Source organism: Scedosporium apiospermum (assembly GCF_000732125.1).
Source record: "Scedosporium apiospermum strain IHEM 14462 chromosome Unknown SEQ_SAPIO_0109, whole genome shotgun sequence".
NCBI classification, from domain to species: Eukaryota; Fungi; Ascomycota; class Sordariomycetes; order Microascales; family Microascaceae; genus Scedosporium; species Scedosporium apiospermum.
In genome coordinates, this window is record NW_015971810.1 from 142,261 (window position 1) to 163,138 (window position 20,878).

Sequence of the window (20,878 nt, forward strand, 5' to 3'; positions counted from 1 at the left end):
ATAATGTGATGGTAATGAAAGACAGATGCGAAAGCAAGGCAAAGCTAGAAACAGCCTCAGTAGACTAGGTACATAAAGGTGGCAATCATAATTGCTCGCCTATTAGTCTGGAGGTGCTAGTGTTAGATCAGTAGAGATTGTCTACACAAAGCGACTATATGAGAGGCACCGACTCGAGGCTCACTCACGAAGGTCCGACGCTCAGGGTCAAAAAAAGGAGAAATTTACCCAAGAGAGGGGAACATAGAACACACGCTGATGAATGAAGTAGTACAATCCCAATTGGAACCCCTATTTCTTAATTTCGACTTGATAGGCGCTGTGTCCGACAGCAATAGGGTCCTAAATAAAGCTCAGGATCTCATTCTCACAACTCCACCAGACTTTCTACATTTTGGTAGACGTAGTGCTATAGTAGGGGTAAATGAGGAGTCGAAGAATCAAAGGCTATTATCAATTCTAGAAGGAAGGGAGAACAGCGCCATAACTCATGCTCGCTATTAATATCACAACATTGCATGCGGGCAGGTTACGAGGAAGCAGTGGTAGTAGAGCATATTAAGGGGCTACCTCATGTAGGCCAAAAGAAAAAGGGGAAGGGGGGGGAGAGTTTCCAAAATAATCTCGATCTCCAACTCTGTATCTCCAGCAAGGAAACTTGAAGCAGGCAAATGGCGACGGAATCTTCTACTCTCAAAACCCGAGTGATACACATTCTGCACTCTCATGAGATCCTGATTGACAGCGTGGAGAAGATTTGTTACCAGGACGGGATAACGGTATCGTAGGCTTTGGACCCCCGGAAAAGCATTACCGGGTTTGGCGTCGTCGATGTCATCGCTCCTTCGGGTTGGGTTGCGTGCACCCGCGCGTATGTATTCCGCAGGTCTGGGTGGTGGCGGGTGGATAGATCTAGGTGCGGCAGCCAAGATCACGACCCTTTTGGGAGGGGCTTTGGAGACCTCATCCACCCCAACAACCCTTCCAGCTCTCTGTCCGAAGTGGAGGGCTGTTCCGATTGGATTGGATCACATGGCTGCCTCCTATGTACTCTTGGGGTGCTGTATGGAAACCTAGCCAAAAAGAATCCGAACCTGAGCACTGGAGAACTGACCCGGAAACTCGTCTGGTCATCGTCTCCGAACCTACAGAGTTCATGCAAGTGCAGAGGCAGTACGCTGGGTAAAGAGTGCCCGTTTAACGCGGTGCACTTCATTATCCCCAAGACGTGGTGGAGGCCGAGTGTCGCGTTTAGGTCCTTGGAACCTGTGGATATTGCAAAGCTTGACGAGAAAGGTGTCCACATCTTCGAGCATGCACTGCGGCTCGAGCCAGGAAGCAGTAGCAAAGATGTGATGCAAGGGGGTGAAGATTCGGGGCAACTAGATCAGTCCGTTGATACCCCGAGTCTCACATCTTTTCAAAAATAGTCCAGCATATTTATCAAATTCGCTGCCGGTGGTGTCCGCCAATTCATCGTACTGACGCCACACACCTCAGTGGCTTCTAGGAGTGATAATCTGGGTTCTACGGACGAGATGGGGGATGCAAGTAATGCTGGCGGTAGTGGTGGCAAACAGGGAAGGACGTGGGAGAGAAGGTTGGGAAGGCTTTTTCTCACAAAAACCCCTTTCTAGACTCAACGCCGGCTCTCAACAGCCGCTCTTGGTCAATCTTCTTTTCCTGCCTAGCAACTCCTAAGGTAGCATGAGCAGTGATGACCAGAGTAGGCGAGGAGGGGGCTATTTTAAATCAGGAGAGGGAGACGGAAAGACTGAGTGGAAGAGATTTCTTAACCCTTTGAGATGCGTGCAGTTCTCCCTGAGAGCAGAGTAGGTGATATATCAATGATGGAAGAGACATCTTGTCGGTACTGGAGGGCAATATGGCTTGTTAAATGTATTCTGTCTTTCAGCAATCGCTATGTAGATTAGACGAAGACATGCTCTTATCGAAATATATTCGACAAAAGATCAACGTTCAAGGCGTTCGTTATCGTCAGAACACAAGGCAACATCCTGCTCTGTGTATGATTTCACCAGACGTATATTCCTTTTTTTTTTTTTTTTTTTCCTGTCTCAGCATACGATGAACTTTGAAGCAATCTGCGCAGAATTTCCTAGCCCCGCCAAACTACTTCGATAACAACAAAGAACGAGAGAGGATTTGCTTCGAACCGAGCAATGTCGAAGCGATCGTCAGCTGCGCGGAATATGTCCTTCCAAGCGGTGCGCGGCCGCTCCTTTGTGCTGAACAGGGCCATCATTCGAAGATCTGTCGATGTTCCTATTTGCTGTATAGATCGCGGCAGGGGTGGGTCTTGCAAATTGGTGTTCTCACTCGACCGATTGGAAATACCGTTGGAAGAAGTCCTGTTCGGTGTATTGTCAGTCTGCGTCTCCTTGCTAACCGTATCTTGCTTGCCAACGTAGTCGATGAAGAGGATCTTGGCACCGGGTCTCAGAGACGGCCGAAGCGCTTGCAGAATTTGAATACATTCTTTGTCCGGCCAGTCGTGTAAAATTAACTTGATCATGTAGAGATCGGCTTCGACGGGTTGTAGTTGGAAGAAGTCGTGGGCCAGGAATGTGACTCGAGATTCGAGGTCAGCCGGGACGTTGGCCTCGAAAGCTGACTGGACCTTGGGAAGATCTTCAACTGTGATCCTCAACTTGGGATATTTCCTGGCTAGCACGAATGAGTCGTGGCCACCAGAACCACCCAGCTGTCCGATTCTTGGTCAGTGAAGGGTATTCATAAAGACCACCAGAGATACACTTACATCTACAACATGGATGTCACCCGCTTCCTCCCAGTTATAACAGTCATTGACAATCTGCTCCAATCTGAAAATATCCTTCAAGTAAGCCATGAAGGTGGTGAAATTTCTCGACCTCCAGCCCTTTTCGTCGCCTTCGCCTTCATTCTCGATGTACTCCCAAGAGTTTGCATATTTGCCGTGAACCTCTGCACTACTTCCTCGAGAAGCTTCGTGTGTTTTGCGATGTCTGCATACGACGCTGTTCCGTCGAGTGGCACGGCGGACCAGAAGTTGAAATGGTTGAGCACATTCAACGCTGCTGCATCTGGCATGCACTACACACAGAATCAGCCCGCGCTTTCACGCCATTGAAAAAATCCACATCATCCGGGATAGACGCACGTTGTGGACGTAGTTGAAAATACTCTCACTTGGCCCTTGAACTAGATAGTAGAGATCCATCAAATGGTCAAGTGGTTGTTGTTTCGTGACAAACCCCTCAGCGGATATCCCGTCATATTGCGTGGAACTACCGGCCTCAAATGTCGGCAAAGGGATTTTATTCTCTCCGAGGTATTGTGTGAAGCTTAAAGAGAGCTCGACAATTTTTGCGACGAGCTCGTTAAACGTCGGTTGCTGTCGGTCTGACATGGTAAGCGAAGATACTCTCATTTAGGGTGCAGATCAGCAAATTAGAAAATTGCGAGAAGAAACATCAGGGGTAGCGTATCATGCTCAGAGACCCGAGTTATATGTACGACGAAAGCTGCTACTAGGAAGTACCGGCTTGTCCGGTCATCGGCCCTGAGAGTTTGGCGACGTTCCTTTCTTGATACAATCTACTTGCATTTCAGCGCTCACTGGACGGCACTACTACATCCGACAGTGACTTGGTTGGTGCTGCACGTAACCAGGAAGCGGCAGAATGTCTCGTTATAGTATAACCAAGGATGATCATTAGATTATCTTATCCATCGGTCGTCCTCTTCATTTCTCCACTTATGCTGGCCAAGACACCAACCATGATACGGTAGGCTCACTTGTGCATCTCGGATAATGGCTGATCTGTCAACCCGAAGAAAACGAACGGCTCATTATCCGTTTGCGGGAGATTGTGTCGGAAGTGAGGGTGGGGGTCTTCACGAAAAGTCACCTTTGCGGGCTTGGGCGGTTGCGTTGTTGAGAAAAATCTTGAAAGTGGTTGCATCGACACTGTCTTCTGCGACATCGAAGGTGGGCAATTGGTGGGCCAAATGACGACAGCGGACACTATTAATATCGTATGTCCATGCTCACCTTCCGTCCTGGCGTCTGGTAGGAGAGGAGGTGAAGGTTGCTTTGCGCACGGGGGTATATGCACCCATCACGACCTGCTTTATGTCCAAAGAGAGGGAAGTTCGGCGCCGCATTTCGAAATTCTACAATTTCAGCGACAGGATGTTAGCTTTCTATTATTTAAGGACCGCAGAGCCCCCGCTGACGTACAGGGTATGAAGCGAATTGAGATGGATCGGGATTGGCATTCACGCCTCACTGATGCCACTTCCACTAACAAGGACATAGGACAAGAAGACGTATCGCACCAACGTCTCTCGGGTCACAATATAGAGCCTAGGTTCCTCAGACTGTAGAAATTGATATCCCCTTGCCTGCTTCTGTTTGAAGGTCCTCGAGACTATTGCTATTGAGTCGCAACAGCAGAATTCGAGGTTTAAATAGTCTCTACTACCATTCACGCCTGATATACACACGTAGCCCCCCAATCGGATTCTATTTAGCCTTTTACGTGTCTAATTCAGATGTAACGTTCAAGCACCCCATTCGTACGAGCATGTGTTTATTGATCCTATTCACAGGGCTATGTTGGGTCAGAAGGGCGGACAAGGGAGTTTAATCCTGAGTTGGAAATTTCGGAGATTCCCCCCAGCGCCAATTGTGTCTTGGAAGTCCGCCGTTCGGTCGTCGAGGTTACTTAACACGGTAGCACTATATCGATAGCCCGTGCATAACTCTTCAATGGTTCTTTTCAACAAGCGTCTAGATTAATAGCCGAATAGATAAGAACCAGATCTGAGTGTTACGTCCGAAACGGAACGCCCTCTTGGCTCAGGATATGAGCAAGCCTTAATATACCACCCACACTGGAAGTCAAACGCAACCAATGGAATTTAGACATGGTTTCGTTGAAAGATATTCCAAATGTAGAAGACAATATCAACGTTCTAATCGTTCGTCATAGCACAGGGCAACGTCGTACCTCTCCTCTCCTCTCCACACTTTCCTTCCCGAGTTTAGTGCCGCCACCGCCTTCCTAAGATCCGTAATCATGCCTACAGGCCCACTTCCAAACACAACTGTACGACCGCTGGCTGTCCTTTCAACGAAATCATTAACGCACTTGACGAGGTCGGGATGTCGCGTCGCCGGGGGCTGATCCTCGCCACCAACAAAGGCCAACTGTGGAGCCCCGCCCACGGACTTCTCTCCTTGGCGCATTTCTTTCTCGCCGATCATGTTAGCGTCAATAGAAGGGACGTTATCCGAGTCATTCTCCTTGTTTTCGCGGGTGACCATGACTCGAATGGCGATTGCGGGGTTCTCGCGAAGAATGTCTAGTTCTGGCGCAACCCATTGAGAATCTTTGCTCCTACGAACAACCCAGATCAAGTCGATCTTGCGGCTGGATAAATCCAATTTGGCGAGCTCGAGGAGTACCGGGAGTACGTATGTGATACCCGTGCCACCAGCGACGCAGAGTATGTTATTCGTAGGTGCCAGCTGATCTGCCAGATTCTCTCCATATGGACCCGTAAGAAGAACAGAAATACCGGTGCCGGGACAGTCGTCGCGACAGGAGGAGTTGTCGCTGTTATTAGCTCTGGCGTCAGCGAGTCGCTTACCCACCAGCTCGGCAATTTTCTTAGTCTCGCCCGATTTGGCCCTGAACACGTAGGAATGTGTGACCCGCCCATCTACCAGGCCAGGGTGGCTCAAAGGCGTCATAGGGTGAGACTGCCAGATGCTGCCCTCCGGGAAGCAGAGGTAAAAGTGCTGCCCGATGTTCCAGGAAGAAGGAGATTTCATAGTAAAGTCCAGACGCACAACATCTCCGTCGACGCCATTGGGGAAGAGCACTGCATCTGCCTTGGCAGGGGTGATGAAACCAGAGACACTGCTGCCTTTATTTCGATGGAGCATAACGGTTCTCACGGCGCGCGCAAGTCGATCCAAACCCCAGATAATTATAGACGGGGTCAAGAAACAATGGAGTTTCTCCCAATGGCCTATGCAGGCGCCGATATAAACCATGGCGAGGACGTAATGCGATTTGCGGAAGAATTCGTAGCCAGTAAGTCGAATAACGGGAGGAAGACTGAGGACATAAAGCGCGAGAAGCAAGATCATGGCGACGACACCCCAGATGATATAAAGCTGCTTTATCCATGCCTCAGCCACCTGCGGCTGGGGCTGGTACAGTCGGATCTCGACAATGCACCAGCCGATGGTATGCAGAGAGGACTGCACGACGATGATGTACCCGAGCCAGCGGTGGAGGAAATTGAAATTTTGGTAGGGCACGCCCGTCACGATGGAAAGGAAGGATTCGCGCGAAGAGAGGAGGATGGATAGGGGCGTCAAGGCGTAAGCGAGAACGCCGATCCTATCCGACCAGGGGCCTAGACTGGTGCGGGTGTTGAAGTACCCTTCTGCATGGGCGACGGGAGTGACCCATTTCTGGTAGCTGATGCCTACAAATGTCCAGATGGTGAGGTAGCCCGTGAGTATGGCAAGGATGGTAACCTGGAGCCTAGAGGCGCGACCGAAAGGGAAGAATGCTTCGGGGAGAAGGTGGCGTCTGGTCCAAGCTAAGAACGAACGCTTTAACCTGACGCTCGTTGGCAGTGAGGAGTTGTTCTGAGCCTCTTCGGCGGAGCAGTTCCCGGAGTCGAAATGGGTCTTGTCCCCGAGGACTTTGGAGCGCCAATGAACCACGCCCCAAATTGTGAATATGGCAGCGATCGTCAGCCAGAATACCCCAACGTAGATCATGCCCAGGTCATGAGCGCCGTAGACCTCGTCGAGGTAGGCGCATGACCCGGGATCATTGACACAGGGCACGACGCGGTCCGCGTAACCCCAGTGGGGTTCGACTTCTTTTGCCTGAGTGAAGTCTTGAATGTGGCGTCGGCCAGGGTTAACTGTTCGGAGAAGGTCCATGGTTGCGACGAGTCGAAGGGGATATTTAGGCGATGCCTGACTACCTTCACCTGAGATCCTGTTCGATTACATTCATCTGTGGATGGAAAGAGAAGAAAACGAGGAAACAAGGTATGGTTAAGTAGACCGGTTATAGAATTGAAAAAAACTTGCTCCAACGCAACATCCTGGTTTAGCTGTCTCCTCTCGCAGGGTATGTGAGTCCTTTATTAATTTGTCCCCTATCGCACGTTTCTCCCCGCTCATGCCAATAGTCAGACCCCCAAATTGCTCGTCGGGATGTTACGTCTTGGTTTAGCGGTGGGGTTGTGTAGTGGATATATGAGGAGGTGGGTGAGTGTATTTGAGCAAGTTTTTTTTCCTTCTTTTCCCTTGGAATGGGTTCGGGGGCTGGATAATGGATAAGAGTCAATAAACCGCATATTGACGGACCCACTTCTCACCAAGTCCCGGGGTTGCATCGCCTTGCCTGTCATTCTTCTGGACCCGTGGCCTTCAATTCCACTCTTCCATGACGAACTCTTGATGGGGTCGCCCCTCTCGGCCCGGTGAACCCGCGCGCGGTGGCGTTACTCGCCTATTTTAGATCAATGCACGCGAAAGGATGGCGGCACAGTCCGCGACCCTGGCTCCTGGAAGCATCGTGAACAAGGGGACGCATGAGGCCTTGAGGTTTGGGCGGGATACGCGGATGGTTTGACGCCTCACAGATGGCATGCATATGCCAGTGCACTCGGACAAGCTGTAGCGTGAGAGCTTAACCCGGGCATCCAGGGCAGGAGTGCTTCCAGAGCCAAACATATCATGTTGCGCTGGGTATTCCGCCAAGGTATCGACATCACCAACGGGGCTTTATTTCCGAGAGCCTATATCATATAATGCGATCTACGCGTTGCGTAGGAAACCGGATATTAGAGTACGGCATCGTAGAGATAGTTTCAGTCTTGCGAACGGACGGTTAAAAAAATGTTACAGTTGGGATTTTCAGTACTCTAGATAGGCACTTGTAGCATTTCTTCCGTCTTCGCCAACGGCTCTAGAGACGGCTCGCGTCTAGTTCCTCCACAATCTTCACCTCGGCCTTAACCCCCAGATGATCCGTCACCCACGCTTTCTCAAAACCAAGTGCCAGGATCTCACTGCTCTCCTTCTCTCCCTCCGTCAACACATCCGCACCGAATCTCTCGAACTTGGCCAACTCAATGCCGCCCCAGAAATAGACCTTGTCCATCCTCGAGCATCCAAACTTCTCCCGGAGCTTCGTCGCCGCCTGCTGGCCCCAGGTGTAGCCTTCCTCGGTATCCTCCTCCCCGCCCAGCTCCAGGAACGCATCCTTCAGGTCGTTGTCGGTGTGCAACGTGCGGTCGAACGGCTGGATGGCGTTAAAATCCCCCGCGACCAGGCCGGCGTGGACCTTGTCCTCCTCTCGCAGGAACTGCGCCAAGATCTGCATCTGGGGCGGGCGGAAGGGTGGGCTAAGGGCCATGGACTCGAGGTGCGTGTTGCAGAGGCGGATGGTCTTTCCCTGGAGAGACACGTCGACGAAGGCGGCGTCACGATCCATGCGCGTCTTAGAGTAGTGCACACGGAAGGCCGCCGTGATAGGTAGGCGAGAGTCAACAAGCGTCGTTGTGCCGTAATGGTTGGTCGCCCAGTTGGTGGCGTCCACGTCAGTTAGATGGAATCGCTCCCGGATCCATGGCGTGGCGGCAATCGTGACAAGGTCTGCGGGCGTGCATTCCTGGAGAAAGATAACGGGAGCCGCATTCGGAAGGCCGGACTGTACCAGGCCACCGAGGTGAGCGAGTGCCGGCTTCATACGGGCTTCGGCGAAGGGAAGGATAAAGTCGATGTTCCAGCTGTAGAGAGCGATGCTATTAATTCCGACATTGTCTCCAGCAGATCCGGCCGCATCGTCGGACGGGGTCTTCGAAACCCAGGAAGAAGTCGCGGAGTCGAATGTGTGGTAGGATTGCGGATGAGGCTCATCGTCTTTCCACGGCACTGAGGTCTTCCGCAATGTCGCGCTATCTCTCATGGCCTGACCTATAAGGGCTTCCATGCTGTTGCGACCGAAACGGAGCGAGTTGTAGGTGTGCACCAATCTCGCGAACATGCGAAAGCCGAATGTTGACGGTGGCATGGTGGGAATGTGAGGGGGTGAGAAAGGCAAGGACAACTGACATCTCCGACGCTAGTGGCACGTGAATGATGGGTGGAGTTAAATTTATATAGTACTGCGTAGTTTACGAATGGAACGTGGTGTTTCACCGCCGCCATCTCGAAGTGCCGAATCTCCGCTGTGGTCATCCTGCACTAAGTCTTGGCAACAGGGCTGAGCAGTGAGCAACTGAGCACCATCCGTCGGGTCAACCTAGCAGCGCTGGGGAACAAATGACATGCGGAATTGGAGCAGGGAGATCTTCGTGACAAAACAACACGCGATGGTGCTTAGTTCGCATGGTCATTTAAGTTGTGATTTGCCGGTTCACAGTCACTCTTACCTTCAGCCAAAGATCACCATTCAGGTCTCATCGCCCCTGGATGTGACCGAGTGCGAGCCGGTCTATGCACTGATGTTCCCATGAGAGTTGTGCGAAGTACTCATTACATATTACCTGTCTATGCCACATAACCAGTTGTTCCTCCACTCTTCACTTTCAAAAAGTGGGCAAGAAAGTGTCATAGAATATTATTATCTTAGCCGCTACATTCTAGTTATAGATGTATAGATATATGGAGCACCGAGGAACATAACGCTCCCCCCCAGACGTACAAGTTAGTGCGTATTGTTTCTTTTGCCAAGGGAGTGGATCAGTAATTCAGTGGTCAAAGGAGTAAATGATGGCGTACTTGGGCTGGGATCGCGCAAAGCATAAAAGGTCGGATAATATGACCGCAGAGGAGCCACAAGTGGAATAGGAAAAGCCTGGGAGAGCACCAGGACGCCTCCACAATTTTACATATTAATTTACTGTATTATTAGATGTTTCTGTAATGTTTAATATTTGTTGCTGGCAATTTTCATGAATAGGAAGGATTGCCATACATTCAAATATTCAACTCATGCTTCCGTTTTACAACTGGATTGCATTCCAAGAAAACATGATCCAATTACCCTAACCCTAATAGAGACTATTTACACCAGCACCACACTCGACTGGCCAAACGACGAGATAGAATCGAGGGTATCGAAACACTCAAATGCACCCACCCTCTCGTACACGACATGTGCGCTTTCCACGCTCTCCGAAACCACTGCACCACTGCCTGTACTGCCCACACTTGCCCCTTTTAGTTCTCGTCTCCGATGACATTGAAACAGCTGGCTGAAAACGCACGTCCTTGGACGATCTACCCTCCGCCGACGAACGAGGATGCCATGAATATTGACAGGGCTAGAGGCGGTGGCTTTGTCCCCGTCGTGCCATAGACAGAGTGCCTCCAGTCCGCGGTTGGCTTCCTTGTAAGGAATATCCCAGACTAGGGACGATCGTAGCAAGCCAACGTCATTGTCGTCGTGGCGTATTCCTGCGGCCGATCTGCCTCGTGGAAAGGCAAATGACACAATGTAAGTCATGTTTGGGTTCGAAGAGCAGAGGCGGAGCGGCCGCAATAGCACACCGGTGACGCGGATGTGCGCGCCAGCGCAGATGGCGCCAAAGGGGTCGGGGCCCTGGAGCGTGATGGACACGGCGTCAGCGGCGGTGTCCAGTCCCCCCAGCGGCCATTGATGGTCAGGTGCGATTGGGTGAGTGACGGCAGTCCCAGCAGACACGGCGATCCAAGACCACGAGGGCAGGTTGGCAGGTGGTGGCGTCTCGAGAGTCTTGCAGTGCCAGCAGAGGCCGTAGGCCAGGTCACTCCGCCACAGACCGGCAAGGTAAAGCTGTGAGCTTGGGTCTTTGCCTCTATCGGTTCCAAGTGCTCCTCTCTCCTCTCCCCCGCCTTCCCCCCATCCACCCGCCTCGGCCACTATGCGGGCTATCCCTGCCAGCGCCGGCAGACGGTCAGATTCGTGTGTGAGCTGCCGTCCCGTGTACTCACGTACGAGGTCGTACCAGTGACCAGGATATGTGAGGTCTTTAGCTACCCACGGCGCCGTTAACGCTGGCAACTTTATGGGACTCCATTGGGTGCGCCGGTCGATTGCATAGACGTTGGCGACGCTGGGGTCGCTCTCATTCCACTCGCAGGTGCGGCAGGTCCAGACGGTCTCAAGCGAGTAGAAGCGGAGCTGGGCGCGCGATAGACAGGCTTCCTGAAGGGTCCAGCCGCGGGCATCGAGGGGTGCGCTGTGGTAATCGCGGTAGCTCTCGACTTTAGGGTGGTCCGGACGGAGGTGGATGACAGCCTCGTAGGCGGATGCAGAGGTAGAGACAGGCACAGAGGCACTTGGGGCACGCACGCGGACAGCCACCCCGGCGAAACCTGTGCGAATACCTGAGAACCCCTCGGCGTCGTCCGCGGCACGGCTGGCCGTGATGGTGAGGTAGGCCAAGCGATAAACGTCGCACATGCGGGCGGCCTCGCGTTGCCAATCATCGTGGTCATCCTGCACGATGCATAGCGAGTCAACCCAGAGGTAGCGGAAGCCGAGGAGCCGCGTGAGGTGCACGGCGTCAGCAATGGTGGCGGGAAGACGGTCGGCACCATTCAGTTCAAAGCCCTGCTCTTGCCGGGCTGCTAGGTTATTTCGCAATGTCTGATGGTCCCGGGCGGCACCCCAACAGTGGCTCAATGCGAGATAGCGGCTTCGGCGACCGGCAGTGACGAGGAGCTTCACTGGTGTGTCGACTAGCGTGGGGTCATTGCTGCCGTCTCCGCTGCCGACTTCACCCACGTCTAGCACACGCGTGGGTAGTACGGGGAGGGCCTGTCCGTTCTCAAGATGGCACTGTGTGTGTGTGCTGTCACACACGGCCATCCAGCGGCGGTAGCAGGCTATGGCTGCGGGTGAAAACGGGTCGGGCGACACGGGTTGCGGCCCAGTCACAGCAGCCGGGAGTCCGAGAGCATCGTGTGAGAGCAAGTGTGGATACTGATGCAGAGGCTGGTTCTTGGGCTGAAGTAGGTGCACGATCAAGCCATCGCACGACTTGGTTGGCGTGGTCCACTGGCCACCGTGGCAATCCTTTCATCCAAAGGCCATGAAAGTAACGCAACATAAAGTACAGCGCGCAGTCTCTCCGTGCGCTGCGATCACTGTCAAACGCGGCGACCAGATCGGTGCCCCAAGTTGCCTCGTCGATGACAAGTGTGTTGTTATTGTTTGCGGGATCTCCGGCTGCGGTTTCACTGGCCGGGCTGTGTCCAACCCCGCCAGCTAGCTCGGTCTGTCTCCGGGCCAGTCTTGCTGGAAAGTCAAAACGGCGGCACGCCGGACACGGCTGCTGCGGCAAGTAGGCTGACGATAGGAATTGCCGCTCCGGCAGCGGCGCCAGCATTTCTGGTGTTATGCCGTGCTGAGCAAAGAAGTTCATATCAGAGGTGTACGGCGTGCGGTTGCGAATTAACCATCTTGCCACAGCCGTGTGGCCGCGCAGCACCGCATACACAAAAACACGCAGGCCATGGGCGTCCGCATGATGTAGCGCCATCGTTTCGACATTGGCGAGCTGGCGCATCCACATCTCATCCGATGCCCAAAAGTCAATCCAGCGGTCTCCCAGAGAGAAGCGTGGCGGTGGCTGAATAGACATTGTGACAAGAACGGGAGACGGCGACAGGAGAGAGTAGAGAAAGAGTAGAGAAAGCGTAGAGAAAGAGTAAGGAGAGAGTAGAGAAAGAGTAGAGAGTGTGAGTGAGACAGAACTTCCATGTTAACAATTTACAAGACGAATGTCAGGATACAATTCCCTAGGCGGCACTGGGAGGCTTACCATTGGGCAAGGGCTACTGATAAAACAATACGCACTGCCCCGCATTCGCCAAATGCATAGCCACAGTATTATACAGCATCAAGGCGGCAGCAGCGAAGGAACTGCTCTGGTAATTGGTAATAAAAAGTAGTAGTGTCGCGGAGCGGCGAAACCCACCCCAGAGTTAGTTGGCAAGCTCACGATGGGGTTATCTTGCAGCGAGCTAGGAGAGGGACACCCACCGAGTGTAGTTAGTGCCCAGTTCTTCATCCTCGACTTTGACCTTGCTTGATTGGTCGTTTGGTCACGAAGAAAACAAATCGATACCCCATGTCATGAGCCGACCCCTGTACGAGCCCAGGGCGGTGAGGCACGGCAGAATGACAGCTGCAGGGCGGCCGCAGGCAACCAACCAAGGGGCAAGTGGGAGGAACGCAATTGCAAGTGATCAGCAGCAATTGCTCCTCCCTGCAAGATCAATTCCAGACAGATTGGAAGTTTGGAACCACCATGTCCGACCATAATGAGCTCCCTTCAGACGGGCAAGAGCAGTGCCCAGAACAGCAGGACCGCAACAGTACAGATTCCAAAATAGGGAAATCTGAGTATCGCAACGCATGTCTCAATTGTCGTGCCTCTAGACAACGATGCAGTCGACAGGTTCCGTGGTAAGTAGCATTGCGAATAGGCTATTCGTGAATGCCCGTTCCGCGTGTATATGCGGACCACACACAAGTGTTGACTCTTGTGACTGTACGTACTTAGCTCTCGTTGCGTCGACCAGCACCGGGTGTGCCGATACCCAGCCAGTTCTACCCGGGGCCGTAAGCCTGGTAGCGGCAAGTAAGAATCGACCTATTTCTTTTTGTGTTCCCATTTTTTATTTTTTTTTTTTTCTTTTTTTCTTCCTCCATTTATTGATGTGGGAGCAACCGTAGCAAACCTGATACCGTCGAAAAGGTGCTAGCCCGGATCAGAAAAAGTTCGGTACGAGACCAGGTTCTAGCTGCCCTCCGCGATCCATCTTTCAGCTTCGAAGACGAAACCACCACCGCACCGAGCGACATAGATGCGGAGGGGCGCACCGAAACATCCCGCATTGCCGCACCGCACATCGGCCGACCACCCCAGGCGTATGGCTCCGAATCGGAGGAGGAGAACGAACGCGGCTCACTAGTCTCCTCGCTAGACATTCTTGCCACCGTTGTGACCACGGACGGGGACTGTCGGCATCTCCCATCGGACTTGAAGCTATTATCCATATATAGCAGACCCGACATGGGCGGCCAGACACTGGATAACCGCATAACGCAGTACTTTGGTAGGTCAGCCCATCCTCCTGTAGGACTTTCCATAGTTCGTCCCGCGCGTGTAGGCTAATGTGTGGATTGAATATGACAGCACCACAAACCACCTTTAAAAGGACTGGCAGGTGCTAGCCACCCAGCCCAGCGGTGGAGTCTTTCGACTCGAGCCATCGGCCTGTGATCCGCTGACGGCCCGCTTCATCGACCAAAGCGATGTTGAACTGTACTTCAAATTGTATTGTATCGTATCCAGCCATCCTTTCTTTACCGCGACCTCTGACGCAGAGCATGTATTATTAGATTCTACAAAATACGCAACCCCCTCCTGGGCTTGCTCGATGCTGCTCTATATACGCCCGAATACGTTTACGCCTCCTCATTCACCCTATTCTCCGTCATTTGTGCCCTCGGGTGCGCCCTCTCCACGCGGCCCCGCGACCGCATCCTCTATCCTACTCTGCTGTCCCTGGCAGAAGGGACCGTGAAGTGGTCCATCGCCACTTCAGTTAGATCCGTAGAGGCCATCCAATCTATTATCAATCTCCTCTATTGGGCCCCTGCCAACCAGAAACATCGGGACGATCCATATTGGCTACATCTTAGCCACGTGAGTTCCTCTTCCCTTTTTTTTCCCCCTCCGCGACGCAGTAGTAACAATCATTCGGCCCGTGCCAGGCCACCCAGCTAGCTCGGGAAATAGGGCTACACAGGCCAAGATGCGTGGCAGACCACGTCAACGAGCTGTTTCCCAATGGCCCCAACCACGTTAAAGAACGCTATACCAGAAACTGTGAGCGCACATGGCTGTATACATATATCGCCGACAAAAGCTTCGGCATCATCACTGGTCGTAAGGCCCTGATTTCCTACAAGGAGGTTCCCCCGTGCTTTACACATTGGTGGAGTGACCCTGCAGCAGTCTCTACTGATCGTTTGGTCTGTGGTATCTTTGAGACCAGGCGAATGCTAGTAAGTTAGAATCGGATTTGATATCTGTTGTGCCCCAGAGAGGTACTCTTTCGGCCTTCTATTCCTGATAACACGCCTGCAGTTCGAACAGCTAGATAAGCGAAAGCGTATGCAGAAAGCCCCAGCCTCAGTCATGAGCTGGCATGCCGATGCTTTTGCGGCCCTGGACAGGCTCCACTCAACCCGACACACCCCTGATGGTCTACCCTCCGCATCGCTATTCCCCGTGCTCGGCTTCTACCAGGACCATAGTATTCTGATCCTGAACGCTCAGGCCTCTCGTGACCTCATCGTAGTGCAGAATAAAACGGTGTCCTCGGAGTTTTTGCGAATATCGAAAATGACGGTTCTAGTGGCAAATCGCATGTTGGACTTGATTCTGAACGACAGCGCCATAAACGACCTGCGGTTAGGATTCCATAACAATATGTTTATCATGATTTGCCACGCGGCTACTGAAATACTCCATGTACATGCCACACCTCCGCTGTCCAGCAGCTATGCCATCCCCGGTTTTCTCAAGAATTCTGTCTTCTCTTCATGGATAGCGCTGACTCTTTCTTTTCCCTCCTTCCCAGGCCGTTAGACGCGGGAGCGAAATGTCCGAGGACGTAGAAAAAGCAATCTCGAAACTGCGCGCCCTCCCCGGGCACTTGGAACGAATTGCGCGAGACCTGCCGCAAAGCTCGCAGGCCCACGTGTCGGCCACCGTCTGCCACTTCTTCGCCGATCAGCTTGATAAAGGCCCGCTTGCGGGACGGAACCGCGCCGGAATCCCCGACTGTGGCGGCGGGTCGCAGCCGGGGAGGAATCTGGCTCTTCCGGCGGACTCTCTCGACCCCGCCATTTGGCTGGACATGGGGTTCTTGGGCGCGGACCAGACTGGGTTTGGGAGCTATACTCTTGACGAAGCGCTCGCGAATGATTGCGGGGCAAGTGATTTCATGTCGTATTAAATTATAGGCTTCACAACGGGGATAATGGTATGCGGAGCGAATGGCTTTTTGAGATGGTGATCCATAATTCGAGAACCATTATTGCTCAGATGAGACTTCTACGAAACCATATGGCTTTACCATTAAGTAGTAACATAGAGGTACTGTTGTATACCTATCTGCCTTTAGCCATTGCGCTCTCAAACCCTCGACTAGTTTTGGCGAAATATGTCTACTACATCTTCCAGAACGGGTCTCACAAATTTTTCCAGGTGAAGCAATGCCTAATAAACGTAGCGTATCGAGTGGGCAGGGTGGAACGTGTGATTGTGCGTTCAGCGCCACCCGAGTCTCCGTCAGACTTGACAGCCATGCCGCCGATAATCCAGCCGCGAAGGAGACCAAGGCAAAGGCCGGCCACTATGAAGGAGAACCCCGTAAACAGTTGGGCCCCGATATAACTGCCGGTCCTGTCGACAATTTCCAGAGCGATGGGCTCGCTAGCCACCGTGGCCGGCACCACGGATACCCACAGCAAGGAGAGGCCGGCCGGGAGGTTCTCGAGGCCGACGACCTCGGCTAAGACGGGCGCTATCCCGACCCAGAAGCTTCCGGCGACCAAACCTTCGACGAGTGCGAAGAAAATCAATACCCCGTAGAGCTTGGCGTTAACCCAAACCGTCAGCGATAAGACACCCGTGGCGAGCGTGCACATGGCGACGATATTGATGGCACCGCATCTGTCACTGAGCCAGCCGATAATGGGACAACCGATGGCCTGGCCCAGCATTAGCAGGGCCGGGATGAGGGATGCTTGGGAGGGGTTGAATCCCATTGTCTTTGCGTAGTTGGCAAGAGTGAAGATGAGAACGAAGTAGCCCAGCATGCTGAACGAGCCGAACCCAAGGACCAATAAGTACTCAACCCTCTTCAGAAGCGCCATATCGAAAGCAAGCTGGCGCGAGCCCACCTCGTCGTAGCGCGTCCGAATGAGCAGAACGCAGGTCGTATTCACGACCAACGAGACAATGCTCAGGATTCTAAAAGCCCACTCCACGGAGAGGTTTTCAATCATAGCTCCGGACGCAAGAGAGTATACAAGTCCGCCAAGACCCGCGCCTGCGATCGTGTACCCACTGGCGAGGGACCGGTGCTTATCAAACCACTGGGGGATGATTCCGGAGGCGGGAATATAGATAAGCCCCATTCCCAAGCCGAAGAGCACGCCTTGGGTCAGGAAGAGTTGCCATATAGAAGTCGTGAGACTGGAGCATGCCAAGCTCACAGACTGGAAGATTGTGCCACAGAGCATAGTAGGTCGCGTTCCAAAGCGCCGCACGGCAACTGTCGCAATTGGGGCCACGGCCAGGGTGCATCCGACGCCCAGCGTGCCCACAAGGGCGTATTGCATCGGCGTTGCCCCCTCAAAGACATCGTTGCTGAGGTAGTGAGCGAGGAAGACGGAGTAGGCAGAGTTAATGCCCCATGAGTGCCCGTTCGTCATGCCCACGCAGGCTGTAATGACCCATCCGTAACCGCCATCGGGGATGGAAGGACCACTCTGCTCAGGGAACAGTTGCTGCTCGTGGCGTAAGGGCTCGCTTTCGCGATTCGTGTTTTCCTGTCCCATTGCAACCATGAAACTTTCGGAAAATCTTAATGTATGGGTGTAGGATGGGAGAGAGCTGTTGATACGACAGCCTTTCTTCCCTGACCATAACACTTGCCGCTTCACCAAGCGGTTTTCAAGATTTTATAGGGACATCCCTCTTCTTAGGGAGACAACCTGCCACTGTAAGTTCAAAAGAAGGTCATAGCCGCGCGCATTTTTCTAGACTCCGAGGCGGAAGGTTACATTTGGGCATCCGTTCCCCCGGCGCCACTCCCGCTGGACACCAGCTGAGCGGTTGGGGGTGGAGAATTAGATTATTAATCTTTGTTTTTGCGCAAAAGAAGTTCCATGCACCAGTTCAGTATCAGTGTTCCACATGCACCGTTGACTACTTCGTACTTCCTGAAGACGAGCGTGCCCGGGGTCCGACTTGCCCATGAGCGCGCGGTTCCAGAAATATTGCGAGGGGTTCTAATTCGTGGCATGTTTAGTTGATTCTGGAACATCGAAGCAACTTGTCACTCCTCAATACCGTAGTACCGCCGCTGTCAAAAGCAAAATCGCTCTTTCATGTCAAAAACGCCCTGCAGCGGCGACTTCGACAAATCTCCATCAGCATCGGCGTCTTTACGTAAAAAAGCTCCGCAACGGGCAATTTTTTAATTCAGCTCCGACCGGACCCGGGTCCGGCATTTGGGCACGTGACGTGTGCACAACACGACCTAAAGAGGTGGAAATAGATTCTCTGCTATCACAACGTCGATCACTGTCCAGTGTCGGATGAGACTAGATGTATAGCAATATATCTATTCTATTTACATTCGCAACCTAAGCTCAAATCCTTCTCCGCCCAATCACGACGACGAGTTTACATGTCCAAGTATGGCCCAACAGGGGTCTGATATGGACCTACAGCTTCAACCATTCCGAGGCGAGGGCCTGTTTCGAGTGATCCATCCATTCCAAGCTGTCATCTACAAATGAGGAGGAACTCGAACTCGAGAATCATAACGGGCCTACAAGAGAGCTTGCTAGCCGCCAAGTCGGCCCCATAGGGTAAACGGGAGGTCTGTCGCTCGTCAGAAAGTTTGACGAGGATGAAGAGCACCCATGGTCCTCTCGGCCGTTTACTGTCAAACAAAAGCCATTTTAGTTCAGCTTTATTAGATACTCGCCACTCACCAAGATCAGGATGGGTATGGAAGGGGTTTGCGGTGTCTCTGTCAACATACCACACTCAATAATGGCATGCTACTGCTACCAGTTAGCCTCGAGTGGGGCTGTAGACATCACCCATCTCCTGGAAGATTTTCTTCCACATTGTAAATTCTACTATTACCATCACAGCACATCGCTTCTCCAGCCAGATACAATCTGCAGAGTTTCTAGTCATAGAATCCGACACATAGCAATAGTTAAAGCTCAACAATGTAAGGCGCAGGCTTCTATTTACGGATATCATTCAGAGCAGAATATCCCTCAATGTTCTGCTGTTACGTGAGTGCACTTAACTCTGGTTCAAAAACGAAACTTCTTAGTCAACTTAAAACTCCCGAGTGTAGTAAAGGCGTTCCCATCTCCTCCAATGCCCCCTTCCCCTTCCCATTGAGGAGTGAGGTAGGAAAGAGAGAGCACAATTGCATGTATGCACCTACCTTTCACAGTCTCAATCAGCTTTTGTCTAGTAAAGAGCAGTACACTCAGCTACATAGATGTCTTATTTACTTTGATGTCTTTTCCATCTAGAAAGCTCCACTCTCTATCATGGGCTTGCTTAGGTATATCTGAGTGCCATTGATAAAATATCATACTACTAAGACCTAATTTACATTTACTATTAAAGATATTATGTAGTGAATCCCCTTTACTCGACGAAGGTCTGAATAGATCATGCCCTTATAGAAAAAAGTATAAATATGTGCTCTCCTGATGCCGAAATCCTAACCTCTGATTCTCTCATCCCCATCAACATCCCAAATCCTCAAGTTTGCTAAAAGCAAAAAAAAAAAGACATCAAACTAAAGAGACATCAAACTGCAACCCAGGTAAACACTTAAACGACGAATTATAATTCCTCTGTAAGCGCCCATACCTTTTCCCTCTCTAACATGCCTAACATAAAGTCACTTAGCAGGAATTTGACCTATACAATCAATACAATGTCCCCTCAACGCAACGCGAACACTTCCGGTGGTGACTTCGCCAGGCCCGTCGACTACAACGGGGACGAGGACAGCACTAAAAAAGATAAGCCAAAAGAACAGGTCTGGGTCTGTGGTTGCGGTGCGCGGAATGCGCTTGGATTGCTCCTCTGTAAGGAGTGTGGCGAGCGCGGCTCGGTGCGGCCGTAAAGGCATTAAGGGGGTAATGGCTTCGTACCTGGTCTGTTTGGCTGGATTATACAGCGGGATATTGATACCCTCGGTAAGAAGTGCATAGACGGAAAGGTTAATAAAACGGAGGTTAAGCAAACGCTCAGGTCTTGGTTCGGTGATGATGTGCTAATCTGGGAGTCCATCCCCTACACTGTCGAGTTGATCAATGAGGCCTTGCCTCGGTGTGCGAGGCGCCCCCGCTCTATCTGGCCCTTAAGTTTCAACCCCAAGATTTCAACATGCCAATTAGCCACCACTATCTTCAATCATCTATTACATCCAAATATCTTCTTACTTCAATACGTAAAGCTAGGATCGCGGTACCGAAAAGGACACAGCTAATTTCTCACCACAGTAGAAAATACCTCGCCACGCGAAAGTACTCCTCTCCGGCCGGCATCGATGGCAATAAGATGGCATCGTTGATTACCGTTGTCCAGACCAGAAATTTAGGACTGTCTCTGGTAATAGACAAGGGACTCTTGAAGTTGTGGACTCCCCCATAAAACTCCCTCTCGCCAAACGGGAGCATTGCTGCTACCATCATCGATCCACAAACTTTACGAATTTTAATACGCCTTGCTCGGATCACAAACGGCGGCACTGCCGGTCTCAAAGAGCTCCTGCTAGCAATCACCACCTCTCACAGGGCCGTCTATAGGCTGGGGCCATCTCTATCCGGACCAAGGATTAAGGACCCGGCAGACCCGCTAACGACGTGCCTCGCAGAGGTGACCGATTTCGCACGAGTGGCCCAGTGATCCTTGGCGCCTTCCGTCTATCAGAGGCTTGCGCGAGGCGAGAACCCTCGACAAACGCCACTCCCGGCATTTCTGACGA

At 52.1% G+C, this 20,878-nt stretch overlaps 3 protein-coding genes and 3 pseudogenes across 3 annotated transcripts; 1 reads left to right on the forward strand and 5 right to left on the reverse strand.

Annotated features, from left to right (window-relative positions):
- Positions 1-2,119: 2,119 nt before the first annotated feature.
- SAPIO_CDS6951 (uncharacterized protein) lies at positions 2,120-3,412 on the reverse strand (the record flags this gene model as incomplete). Its single annotated transcript, XM_016788914.1, has 3 exons — positions 2,120-2,725; positions 2,783-2,972; positions 3,258-3,412. The coding sequence occupies 3 exons, from the start codon at positions 3,410-3,412 to the stop codon at positions 2,120-2,122; spliced, it is 951 nt and encodes a 316-aa protein (XP_016641438.1).
- A 1,563-nt stretch (positions 3,413-4,975) lies between these two features.
- On the reverse strand, positions 4,976-6,979 carry SAPIO_CDS6952 (annotated as a pseudogene; the record flags this gene model as incomplete).
- A 1,036-nt stretch (positions 6,980-8,015) lies between these two features.
- SAPIO_CDS6953 lies at positions 8,016-9,122 on the reverse strand (annotated as a pseudogene; the record flags this gene model as incomplete).
- Positions 9,123-10,118: 996 nt separating this feature from the next.
- On the reverse strand, positions 10,119-12,681 carry SAPIO_CDS6954 (uncharacterized protein; the record flags this gene model as incomplete). Its single annotated transcript, XM_016788915.1, has 2 exons — positions 10,119-11,824; positions 12,186-12,681. 2 exons carry the CDS (start codon positions 12,679-12,681, stop codon positions 10,119-10,121), a joined length of 2,202 nt encoding a protein of 733 aa, XP_016641439.1.
- An 806-nt stretch (positions 12,682-13,487) lies between these two features.
- On the forward strand, positions 13,488-16,072 carry SAPIO_CDS6955 (uncharacterized protein; the record flags this gene model as incomplete). The annotated part of the gene is made up of 8 exons (XM_016788916.1): positions 13,488-13,508; positions 13,606-13,664; positions 13,818-14,181; positions 14,264-14,382; positions 14,448-14,754; positions 14,823-15,116; positions 15,199-15,426; positions 15,695-16,072. 8 exons carry the CDS (start codon positions 13,488-13,490, stop codon positions 16,070-16,072), a joined length of 1,770 nt encoding a protein of 589 aa, XP_016641440.1.
- Positions 16,073-16,307: 235 nt separating this feature from the next.
- SAPIO_CDS6956 lies at positions 16,308-17,681 on the reverse strand (annotated as a pseudogene; the record flags this gene model as incomplete).
- Positions 17,682-20,878: the final 3,197 nt, after the last annotated feature.